This window comes from Myzus persicae, unplaced genomic scaffold (genome assembly GCF_001856785.1).
Source record: "Myzus persicae strain clone G006 unplaced genomic scaffold, MPER_G0061.0, whole genome shotgun sequence".
NCBI lineage: Eukaryota > Metazoa > Arthropoda > Insecta > Hemiptera > Aphididae > Myzus > Myzus persicae.
The window spans coordinates 1-12,987 of NW_019104177.1; the positions used below are offsets into that span (position 1 = coordinate 1).

At 31.7% G+C, this 12,987-nt stretch overlaps 2 protein-coding genes across 5 annotated transcripts in view; one reads left to right on the forward strand and one right to left on the reverse strand.

Annotated features, from left to right (window-relative positions):
- Positions 1-1,162: 1,162 nt before the first annotated feature.
- On the forward strand, positions 1,163-4,399 carry LOC111039635 (CCR4-NOT transcription complex subunit 10-like). Its single transcript, XM_022323225.1, has 12 exons — positions 1,163-1,644; positions 1,723-1,873; positions 1,959-2,152; positions 2,234-2,362; positions 2,438-2,541; positions 2,613-2,764; positions 2,841-3,046; positions 3,111-3,223; positions 3,288-3,551; positions 3,646-3,889; positions 4,131-4,209; positions 4,277-4,399. The coding sequence occupies exons 1-12, from the start codon at positions 1,387-1,389 to the stop codon at positions 4,333-4,335; spliced, it is 1,953 nt and encodes a 650-aa protein (XP_022178917.1). The 5' UTR covers positions 1,163-1,386; the 3' UTR covers positions 4,336-4,399.
- Positions 4,400-4,608: 209 nt separating this feature from the next.
- Positions 4,609-12,987, reverse strand: part of LOC111039641 (uncharacterized protein CG43427) — a 57,577-nt gene continuing 49,198 nt past the window's right edge. For 3 of the 4 annotated variants that reach the window (XM_022323235.1, XM_022323237.1, XM_022323236.1), the window contains exons 9-14: positions 12,272-12,425; positions 11,236-11,432; positions 7,192-7,247; positions 6,530-6,638; positions 6,250-6,455; positions 4,725-5,048 (exon numbers count right to left, since the gene is read on the reverse strand). In XM_022323235.1, the coding sequence (XP_022178927.1) occupies positions 4,751-5,048; positions 6,250-6,455; positions 6,530-6,638; positions 7,192-7,247; positions 11,236-11,432; positions 12,272-12,425 (1,020 nt within the window). In that variant the 3' untranslated portion in view covers positions 4,725-4,750. Of the gene's footprint in view, positions 4,692-4,724; positions 5,049-6,249; positions 6,456-6,529; positions 6,639-7,191; positions 7,248-11,235; positions 11,433-12,271; positions 12,426-12,987 lie in introns of those variants that run through there. The other variant, XM_022323238.1, reaches the window with a different exon arrangement.

A 12,987-nucleotide genomic window follows, 5' to 3' on the forward strand; every position in this document is an offset into this window, starting at 1 on the left:
CAATGTCTATAGAATAAATGCTATATATTATTCTATATATCTGTGACTCTATTATGACAATTATACGGGACAGTCAATGATAACAAACTTCGACACGGCTTTCCGAAATCGTAGTGGTTGCCTATCCGGCTATCGTGTAAATAAGTTGCCTATATAAATTCCTATTTCTACTCAAATATCCCTCCTTTATTCGAAATACTGTTTCGAGAATTACTTTCGAAATAACCTAAATTATTAATTGAATAATTATACAAAAAATCTGAGCTAATAATAAATACTTTATGCATGATTTTGTGTTTTTTCTTTTAATTATGGTGGGGAGGATGGTATTGTTTATATTGTTTATTATTTATATCTTTCGATATTTATTATTTTGTTATTAATATCTCTTTATGATTATTTTACTACAAACATTTTATATTTGAAGTGTTTTGTTTTGTATACTAACCATTATAAAATGACTTCACACAAGAGTTCTTCTTTTTGGAATTGTAAAAACAACAGCAGGAAAAATCCGGAATTAACATTTCACAAATTTCCTACAAATGATCAATTGAGTTAAATTTTTTGATAGTTAAGTTTTGAATCCATTAATATGTAATTGTGACTTATCTTCAATGACATTACCAATGTCGCGAAGACGTAGAGTAACTAACATTAAGTTTAAAGGTTAATACAAAACAATTACTTTATAAGTAGTTTATAGTAATTGAATCAACTTTTATTGAAAGAAACTTATATATAAGGATAATTATTTTACTATAACAATTCTTTGTTACTTTTTTCCCCAATACGGCAATACATTTAAGAATTAATTGTATTTATCGTAATTTTGGGTCTATCACAATTTTAAAGGTCATGGTTTTATTAAAAAAAAATAGCAAATATAACATAACAATTCTGTGAGGTTAGGTGTAGTGGTGTTGACTGTTGAGTATGTATCTGTATTAGCTTGAGTGTTGTGAATATTAATAAACGATGTCAGCAGAGGAGTAGTATTGTTCACACAGAGCATCATCCTCTGCTGTCGGTTTAAACACTTTAAACAGAAAAAAAAGGCGCCTGGCAGAATATGTATAGGCAACTACTACGATTGTGCGGGGCATATTTACGTCGTGTTTCTTATCATACACTGTCCCGTATTGTCATATAGTCATCGAGAGAGATAAACAATACAATAATATTGTTTATCTATCTCGTTGTATAGAGTATTTGGATTTATTCAGGAATTTGAAACGTTTGAAACGTTTGATAAAAATTACACTATCGACCGTTTTTATACTTAAATTAAGTTCCGAAGTAACACGACAACGTTGCGTTGTACTGCTTTGTAGTGAGTGTGTACATTTTTTACATAGTACCTATAGCTACACAACAAGCGAAAGAATGTCCGACAAACAGGAACCGAGCAGTAAAGGGACCGCGGCCAATATAACAGACCAAGAACGTGATTGGGCTCAGCAAGCATTGGCTGAATATGAAAAAAAAAATTACAAATCTTGCTTAGAACATTTGCAGCGAATTGAAGATTCGAGGCCCAACGATCCCAAGGTACTGCTCAATAAGGCCATTGTTGAGTTCTACGAAAACGGCCTGTGCACGGCCGACAAGTTTCAAAAGTCGTTTATAGATGTCTGTAAGCAGGTAATTTGCACTATCATATGACTATTTAATTGGTTTAAGTTGGCTCGTTTTCTTTTTCAATCATGCCATTGTTTACAGGTGGAATTAAATTTAGAGCGGTTGGATTCTTTAGAAGATGTTGAAAACTGTATTTACTATTATAACTATGCCGTGTTTTTGTACCATTTGAAACACTACACCAAAGCACTGGCTATGATAAACAAAGTCTACTCATTTATAGAATCTCTAGGTAATTATTTATTGCACGCGATATTTAATTATTGTGCGCATATAATAATCAATATAATATTTTGTTAATTTTGAATTTGTTATAGAGGAAAGTTTGGCTCATAAAGTATGCCTACTAATAGTGCAATTACATATAGATACTAACAAACCTGCAGAAGCACTGAAATTGATTACATACATTGAAAGTCAATTCGTATCAACAGATAATGCCACTAATATATTGACTGGTAGTGCAGATCAAGGGGGTCCTATACACACTGAAACTGAAAAAACAGAAAAAGTATAGTATACATTAATATTACAGGGTTATTTATTAATCCAATTTTCAAATAATGATGTCTTAATTTTTCCGATTTTTTAGAAAGCTAATTTAGATGCTGCTACTGATGCATTTAGAGTCAGTCTCATTCAGTATCGAGTCAGGTGTTTAATGGAGCTAAATTTATTTGATGAGTGTAGTCAACAGTTAAATACAATCAAAGATAAACAAGTAAAGTATTCGCTTACTATATTTATAAACAAGTAAAACAGTTTTGTTTATACATTTTCTTGTATACTTTTCCAGGACTCGACAACAATGTTTTTAATAGGAAAATTAGAATACCTCCGTGGCAATCATAAAGAAGCACTGGAAATTTTAAAAGGAATCCCTGTGAAGGACGACTTTTTGTAAGGATATTTGACATTATAGATTTTAATCTAATTATACTGTTTATCAATCATCAATGTTTCTGTTATAGAGAGACTGGAGAGTCTTCTTCAGTTTTAATAAACAACAACGTAGCTTGCTTGTACCATTACGCGAAAAAACCTACCTTGTCATTCACATCTATTTACAAAGCAATTGTTCAACACCAAAAGAACATCTTTGATGTAACAAAACCTAATCAAGGTATGGAGTAAAACCATTTGTAAATCGTATAAATGATAAACTATTTATTCAATGATGAATTTTGGATTTTGAGTAGCTGAAGGTAGTCTATCGGGTCAGCCACTTCATATAATTAGTGCGAGCATTAAAACTGAGCTTATGTTCAACTTGGGCATAAGTCTCTTACATGCTCGAAAACCCGAAGAAGCATTTGACTGTCTAATTGAAGCTGTACAAACTTATCACATGAATCCAAGGCTATGGTTAAGATTAGCAGAATGTTGTATTATGACTCACAAAAAAGTAAATAGACATGCTTACATTAAACCATTAAGTATGGCAATGCATGTGTATATTTTTATTTTAGAGCAACGACAGAGACTTTGATTTCAAGAAACCTTATATTGAAGGTGTTGTTGGCTCTGGTAAACACAGGAAAATTATTTTGAAATCACAGTTGTTTCCAGACACAAAGTACAGGTAAGTTTAAAACAAATTGAGTGTTTTAAAATTGTTGAATTTAATTATTTTTCAAACTTAACAGTTGCGAAGCAGTTTCTGCATCCATTCCAATGCCTAGTCTCGAATTTGGCTCATTGTGTGTTCGTAATGCAGTTTTATTACTTCAAAATGAAACTATTGACTGTTCACCTTCACACACACCCATCAATACATTAGACAAAGACTATCTTTTTGGCTGCATTCAATCAGCTGGAGCATATATAGCCTTATGTCTAGGAGATCCAGTGGTTGCATTAAAGTATTCACAAGAGTTACTTAAGTCTGACAAAATCAATAAAGTTCATAAGTAAGTTAGCCAGTTTTATATGATTTTATTATTGTCTGTTTAAAATAACACGTAAGCCTGTTACATTACAATTTATAATATTTTTTGTTTGTAGATTTTTAGGCCATTTGTATGCAGCTGAAGCACTGATATTGTCAGATAAACCAAATGAAGCAATAGATATGCTAAAAGAGTCCAATGCTTTTGATGATATTGAACCTGAAATACACGAACAGCTTAAAATTGAACAATGGAAACCGGACAAACAGAAATCTGCCAAGGCTGTTCTTTATTATAACTTAGCGGTAGCACTGACATTAAGAGGCGATCTTGATAAAGCTGGAGAATTACTTAAACAAGTAAGACCACTACTAAAATTCTGTTTCCCATTTTCTAATCAAATTACAGTATATGGAGAATGCCATATTTTAATATAAATTATTTCTAATAAATGTCACTTGAAATACATGTAAAACAGTTCAATTACATAAATGTACCAAACAATTAAAAATGTTTTGTTTTTAAAAATCTGGCATTTTGAATATAATCTATTTAAATATTATTATTTTATTGACTAATATAATATTATGGCCCTTTCAGATATGGCTGTCAAAAATTGAACATGTTTCAGTACCTGTTCACGTTGTCATATTGGCTCTATACATTCACTTACGATTAGGTAAGAAAATTCAAAACTGTTCAAAGTTAATTCTTGTTCTTCAATATTTTCTTAATATCTGTTTCAGGCCAAAAAGAAATTGCAATAACCCTAATAAAACAAAATTGCCCTCAAGCAAAACGATAGGTAAAATAAAATTTTTAATTACTATTTAACTGTATTATATTATTACTAATAACAACAATAATATACTTGCATTTATTATATTTTATTTTATATATGTAAGTATATGATAGTATAGATATCAATAAAAATTGAAAAAATAAATTGTTTACATTACTTAAAAAAAAAAAAAAACACAACAACAACAAAATACAATTTTACTCTCTCTCTCTCCTTCTATCTCTTTATAACATCATAAAATATTATATTATTATACATAAATAAAATATTTTTTAAAGATTTAACACTTGAATTCGCATTTTATATGTTTTAATACTATTTCACTTAACGTATATCCTATACGCAACTGAATTTTACTCCTGCAAACACATCAATGGCAAAATATTATAATCACGGTGACCACTTGATTACTGGATAATTAAAAGTAGGTGTGATTAACATTTAACAAACAAGACGTACCATCATCACTCGAAAAACAATTGTGACAATGCAACTTTTTGTTCCTGACTCGTACGTCAGTCCCCATTAAGCCGTCGCCCAATTGCACGCAACAGACGCAACACTTGAAGCACTCAATATGATAAAACAACTGCAGGCTCTCAATTATCATGGCGGCACCACGACCCAGTTCCACTGAACAGTGCGAACACTTCTTTTTGCCACTGACGCTCAACATTGATTCTTGTGGAGCAGCGTCGCTGGTGATGTGATCGTGTCTATAAGAGTCGCACCCAACAGAATTCATAATAAATATAGGTGTTTTAATGTCTTTTTAGAGACAAAAGTAGGCTGTATACATTATGTTAAGGGCCCTTGTGTATTTTTGAGGATAAATTTAGAAATCTATTTTTTTTTTTTTAATAAATATTTGATATGTTAAATTATAAATATTTATTTTAATATTAATTTTAAGCTTTATATTTTTACGAGATTTTTCTTTGTAAATGTGATAATATACTTATTTTTAGCTCAAAAGCTCAAAAAAGATTGTGGACAAAGACCTAAATTGAAGATGGGCAGTTTTAGAAATTTTTAATTAAAACCCTTCATTTTTGGACAAATCAAATTTAATTTAACTTCTATAATATAAAATAAACTTGAATTTACTATTTAGCATAAATATTTAATGAACATATAAAAAAAATTGAAATTCCAGAAGGGCCTGGTAGAGTGTATTTATTCCTAAAAGTATGTACACTTGGTTATCTATTTAACGCAAGACACTCAATGTCAAAGAAAACACTTACGTTATTGAAAATATTCATTTTACATAGTTGTAAGTTGTTATAAAACATTTTTGAGAAAAAAAATTATATTTTTACAATTTTTTTTATCATTTTTTAAAGTTTTTTCATCTTTATAATAACAGCATATCTTTTAAGTTTCAGAATTTCAAGTAGAATATTATTCTGAATATTTTTAATCATAACAATCAAATTTTGGAAAAGTAATTTATTAATTCTTACTTATAAGTACCTATTTAAAGTTTAGATAGAATAGTGGACCAATATTTTGCGGGTTACCCCTTACCAATCCACACCACTCATCTAAACTTAACTCATAAACTACTCGTCCAAAGTCAGATCAAAAACAAAATATAATAAATAGGTTATATTGGAATAAAATATTCTAAATTACATGCTGCTTTGAAATCAGCAATTTAAAATTCATGTTGTCACAAAAAGCGAAAAAATGTAAAAATGATAGTAAAAAAAAAATTATATTTAGAAAAATGTTGTTTTTACTAACAACCGAAATTTATATAAAAAAAATATATTTTTTCAAAGACTTTAATAGTCTCTGAAGTAATAAGTGTCATACACATAGACCTTATACTAAGACCTACTACTCAGTATAAGGTCTATGGTCTTACGTCAAATGGATCACCTGGTATTGTCGGGATTAAACTGAAATCACCTGTGAAAATCGTTGAATGACAAACGATCTTGCACGCGCTGAGTCAGGGTGTTAATGACTGAGTCGGGCAGAGGTTTTTTATTGTGCGCCGGTGGTGGAGGAGGCGGAAGAGACGGTCTGGTACGCGAACGCGGTTGGTTTGACGCTATTGCGCCGGGCGGCACTTGACGGTTACACCGGTCAACCAAACGGCGGTGTTCTGCTTCCTAAAAACAAAGTAACAATAGAATATATTTGTACCAAGAGTGCATTTGGTGTGGAGAGCTTGGGTTCGACTTACTTGAATTAGCCAGTGTTGGTAGTTATATTTTTCCGGCTGGCTGTTAATCGGCTTTCTTTTGGCGTAGACGCTCTGTTGGGTCGGTCTGGGACAGCCGTTCTGAGAAGACCTGAAATCAGAAATACCATATTACGATGATTCCCTATGTCCAATAGATTCGATCCAATCTGGCAATCTGTATAATATTATAATGAATATAGTGATTAGGTTTACTATTATGAGAATTTCAAGCGTACGGGCGTGCGGTGGTCCTAGGTATGTACGATCACGCGACACACAACAAGTGTGATCACCGAATTGTGATTCATAAATTAAACATCCACCGTACTTCAAAAGTATATTCAGATGGGACAATATATGACTGCAGCGCGCGCGTGTGAAATTATATACTTATTTTTTCGAGTACCTCGGTATCAAGTACTAACTCGTTTTTCGTTTGAATCGTGAGCGTGTTGGCCGTTTGTTTTTAGTACGAGGCAAACACCGAACACAAGGCATCAAACGTATAGGTTGCACATAGTGTTCTGTACGCAACGTGGCTTTATACATGTATATCGTGTTCGCGCCGTTTAACAAGTTAAAGTATTAAGTAATGAAATCTCTAGGTATTAAATTAATAACAAGTAAAAACACTAGAAAAACAATACGAAAATCATACGCACCAAGTGAAATCTTCGGGTTGATGGTGTTGACTGGTGCTGTGGACGGGCTGCTGTTGCTGTAAACGCATAAATGTGACAGCGATTAATGATTAAGTAAATATATTTTGCATTTTAAATCGTAGGTATAAAAATATATAATATATGTAGGTACACAATACTATACACAAGTATGTGCAGTGGGTCTAATAACCCAAGTGGCCGAGTATACCTACTTGAGTCGTTGGCTTTGTTGAATACCTATCTCCAGTGAAATTAATTTTATTTGTACCGGATAAGACGAAAGATTAACAGGTTAAGCGCCACGTAGGGTCTGTTGACCTTTCATTCGACTTGTCAAAACTATTCTTATCAAATTCAGTAGGTTTGTCAAAATAATTTTTTACATTTCACCGAAAAGGAAGACAATTATCACTTTTTATCACATATTAACTATTTATTAAATTTTTTACCTGAATTGAATGCACGCATAAAAAATGTGATGGATCTTAGAACCCTACGTGGCGTTAATGACAAGTGTAGGGTCATTAGATCCTTTATTCAATTTTTAGTGCTATATACAATTATGTAAAAATACAATATTTAACTTTTGGAATAATTACACATTCATACATCAGATATAATAAATAATAATAGGAACTTTTTATTTTGAAAAAATTAAATAACATAATATATGAATTATAAAATAATGTAAATTATATAACCAAATGGTTATAACTGTAAAGAATATCTACAATACATTTTTGTGTTTTTTTATAAAGCAATCTCTACACATTTGTAGTTTACATCCTTCACAATAAGTAAATACTTTTCTTGTTTTGTTTTGAGCTTCTAATCTACCAAGATTTTCCGACTTCTGCGCATAACACGGCTTACACATTCTTTTTTGTCATGTTGTAACTAGTGAGTGTTTTAAGCCTGGTGAAATAGGTTGAGGAACATTTGGTTTATATAGTAACTGCTTGATAATTTCTTCTTTGAAAGTAGTTATTGTAATGGATTTATTTTTGGTAACAGACTTAAATAAAGATAATGCATTGACCGATGATGTGGATAGAAGAATATCAAAGGCAACTTTTTTATACCATTTGATAGTTTTCTTCAAAGGTGTACTGTAAGATGACATTTGATCAGAACGGTCTATGTACGATTTTCCAGTATTATAATCCTCGACAACGAGTGGCTTTTTTATTATCTTGTTCCTTTTTTGTATTTCTATAATTTGGTCAGAGTGTTTGGTGGTGATTAATAAAATGTCACGTTTATCCCGCCATTTAAGAATAACTACATTGTTGTTGCTCTGTGAAGCGATTATCTCTCCTTTTTTTAATTTTTTTTTAACTACATTCTCCGGGTTATTTTTACGATTGGCTCTCAGAGTTCCCACTAAATGTGTATTTTCTTGGTTAAGTTTTTCAGCCAACTTAACACTCGAATACCAATTGTCAGTATACAAGGTTCGTCCAAAGTTAAGATACGGCTCCATCAACTTTAATACAATTTTATAAGATACGTCAGTTTCTCTTACTACTTCTTTTCCAGCATAAATGTTATAACGCAAAGTATAAAAATCTTTCGAACATAGTTTGAATATCTTAATTCCATAACGATGTTTTTTGTTTTTAAGATATTGTCTAAAGACTAATCGTCCTATAAAAGGAACCACACTTTCGTCAATACACACTTTGTCTTCAGGAATGTACCATTTATTGAAATTGGCTACTAACATATCGACTAGGTGTTGTACTTTGCTTAGTCTACCGTGCTCAATAATTTCATTATTTCCACAATGAAACATTCCTAGAATCAACTCAAATCTATTACGACTCATTATTTCTGGAACTCTAGTTTTATAAAGAAAATCTGTTCTCCAATAATCTCTTAAACTAGGCATATTCACTAATCCCATCCATATAATAAGTCCTAAAAAGTTTCTCATCTCGGTACGGTCAATAGGAGTCCATTTTTTCAAACGAGAACATTTTGATAATAAACGTGAATTTATTATTTGGTGTGCATAACGATTGGTCTCAGAAACTAGAAAATCTAGTACATCTTCATCAAAAAATAAAGTATAAAAATCTATTGGAGCGCAATCTTTCATAGAATCAGTGATATCAGGATTGATACCAACGTCTAAATTAAGGGGGTTGTAAGGTATTATATTTAGATTACCAGTTACTGGTCCCCATGTAATTTCATTGCTCGGCGTATTAGCATCATCTTCAAACTCATCGGCTGTGAGTTGAGCATTTTCGTCAATATCATTTTCAATATCATCATTGTCACAATTCCCTATATATTGTTCTTCGTTGTGCAGTTGGTTTGGGAAATAATCCGGATCAATATCGGAATCATCGACATATATTTTACAAATAAATATATTTTATTTTATTTTACTATATTTTTAAACAGTACAATGATTATATTATTTCTTACCTCATCCTCACTATCATCTGAATCAAACTCAAAGTCACTGTTATTCAGCCAATTAAATATACGTTCGTCCATTTTAAATGTCGATCACGCAGCACTTTCATCAACCGACTGTGTTGTATACTTGTATCGTAATATTATAATTTGTTTACCACATATTTATCACAGTAATAAATATCATGATTAATGATTATTATTATTAAAACGGACGAATTAATAGTGCGATTACAAATCGATAACGATAGAAATTTTCCAAACATATTCTATTTATACATTTGCCCATATAATTTCAACGCCTGAGTATTTCAATGAAACATTTTACAAACTTACCCTACAGGCCACGCTCTGTTTGAATTCCATAAGAAAACGTGTAAAATGAAGGTTTTGGAGACCCTACGCGGCGACAAAGACAAGTACTGCATGACGGGCTTCAAAACCCTACGTGGCGCTATTTACAAGTTACATCGACGGGTCAATAGACCCTACATGGCGCTATATTCAAAACTTAATTTTTTGGCTTGGCGCAGACAAAAACTGATGACTTACAAAATAAAATTCAATTTATGAATATTTGAAAAAAAAACAAATTATTGCAAGCTATAATAAATTATAATAACTGTCGTAGGTGGAGACTATAGAAAATATTTTTTGAGGGCCTCTGCCTGTGCAGTAAGTATACTATTGAGTATATCAATATACTTAGGTAGTAACTTTATAATATGAGGATGAGGACAATTTACAATAATTTATCTAATAATATTAATACTTTTACTGTAAATACTTGCATATAATATACGTGTAGTCACATAGATCAAGTTCATGTTCTTAAATCATTATAAGACGACGAAGTCACTTTATACCACTATACGTTTTCTAGTAAAAATCTATATGTAATATGTATAAATGTTATTGGTTTTTTTTTTATTATTAAGAGAGAAAATTGTATATTAGTATTTTAGCGCGTTTTGTGATTTGATGACTCACCTGGGTGGGTCGACCTTGGTAAGAGAATTCAACCAAATAATTGTTTTTTTTTTTTTTGGTGACACTGGGGATGTGCAATGTGTACCTACCTATCAACTGTCAAAACGTGCAGTTGAGTTATTATTTGATAAGTATTAAGACTGTAGCTTATTATATCATTATTAGTAATAATTACTGTATTAGATTAATGACTTCTTAGTCTTTAATTTTTAATTTACCTAAATTCCAAATAAAATAACTAAAAATACTTAGTGTTTTATGTGTTTCTACGTGCTTATTGAGCATATTTTAAATGGTCAATTTATAAAACTGAAAAATGTATTAATATTGTGTAAGTTGAATACATTTTTTGTTTCCATCAAATATTCACAACGTATTACGAGTTGATAATAAACTTCTGGCAGATGTAGGAATCATAATAAGAGAGTTTCGCACACGGCACACATAAGGGCTTATCTATTACTCGTAACGCGCATCACCTTAATATGGTGTTTAGGGCGTTTGCTAAAAGCCCAACAGTCGTTATACAATTTATAATTTAGGATAAGTCAAAGTGATACGTGGACAATTTTCAAAACCGTCGGGAAAAGTACCAAGTGTACCAAAATATTATCAAACGGTGCTCACCTCCAAGTTTGGCATGGACTGAGTGAGGTCCAGTGCCGGTGGTTGCGGTCCAGCATTCGCGACCGAGGCAGTTGACGAGATGTCCTGCATGGAGTGACGAGTAGGCGGTGGCAACCAGTGTGCCGATCCGACCCGAGCGCACTCTTGATTGTTCAGATCCTCTTCAAGTTCTTTTAACTTTTTCACTAGTTTTTCGCCTACAGAAACCAAACAATATTAATATGTTAAGTCACGTTGAATATAATATTCCTCTTCTATAACTCAATATTCCAGTGGGCAGCGATTATAATAATATGACATGCGTAGGTTAGGTCAGGCAGTCCTATTGGTTATAGATTTAGTGAATTCAGGTCAAAATATTCTGTAGGTATTAAAATATCCAACCTGTAAAAATCCAGGGTTAAAAAACTAACGCGTAGCTCGAAAAATCCAACCAATAATCAAATATGGGAAATAGCTGTTTTAAAAATAATTTTAACAACAATTTATTACATTATTTGAGTATGATTGTCAAATGTTTATAGTATATTATGTTATTATTTTGGGGCCGTTGCCGATTATATCATTTATATTTTAGTTCCCACCTTAATTATAATACTTTTCCATTAAATTATACTGCCCGAATGCCCGATACCTAGTTATAGGAGGAAGTAAGTACTACGGTTTTTTATAGAAAAAAAATTAATTTAGAGGAGCAACTATCAGGCCTCACACAATGATCAGACTTAGATAACTATTTTTTATACGAAAGAAGAAGAATTTCTACAGGACACATTGAACTGCAACTTTTTATATTTTATTTCTTATAGTGGTATAAAATAATTTTTAAAAGGCTTAAAAAAGTCTTTTTGAAAGACATTAATATAATGTTAAAGATTCAAATATTTAAAAACTGAATATTTTCTTCTAAAAAAAAAAAATAATAACAACCTAACTTGGTTAATTCTATAGGGCAAGACTTGTTATTTCCGTAAAGCGTATTTTTTCCAGATACCATATTTAATACATAAGTCAAGGAGTTTTAACCATCGTTTACCTATGTTATTTTGAGCCGCTTTGTTCTTCAACTGATTACATCGACTCTGCTCTTCCACCTGCAATATGTCCCTCATGTACTGACTGCTCTCGCTGTCGCCACCATCGTCTACGTAGACGTTCTGCGACGGAATGTTGTTAACGTTCTCGTAAATCTGCAAAGACGCAATTTTGTTTAATTAAACAAAAGATCATATTATATGCTACATTATTACTTATAATATGCTACATTATTTTATGAACACAAGTGTCTAGATAACCGTGATTAAGACGTAAAATGTACGACACTCAGTGGCGTGGTTAGGATTTTGCTCTCCCGGGTACACATTTTATTTAATGCTTTCTTCCCTCCCCCCTCAGTTTTTTTATAGTGGCAATCTTTCTCACCCGTACAAAACGTACAACACTTGTGTGAAATTTGATGCTCCCAAAAAATGCTGCCCGGGGCAATCGCCTCTTATTCCCCTCTTAAATACGGCACTGACGACACGATAAAGTATAAGTGTACATATTATATAGCAGGTGCATCATGCAATTTTCAAGTTTCCATTTACTGCAAAGTTCGCAAAACAACGAAATTTGCGTTTTTTTGAAACTTGAAATTGATATTTAATTGGAGATTTCATTGAAATTTTTGCACACGTGATATTTTTAAGAGTAACTTCCCACTTACATATGATAACTTTAAATCAGGAACTTAATCAAAGATTTCTTAGA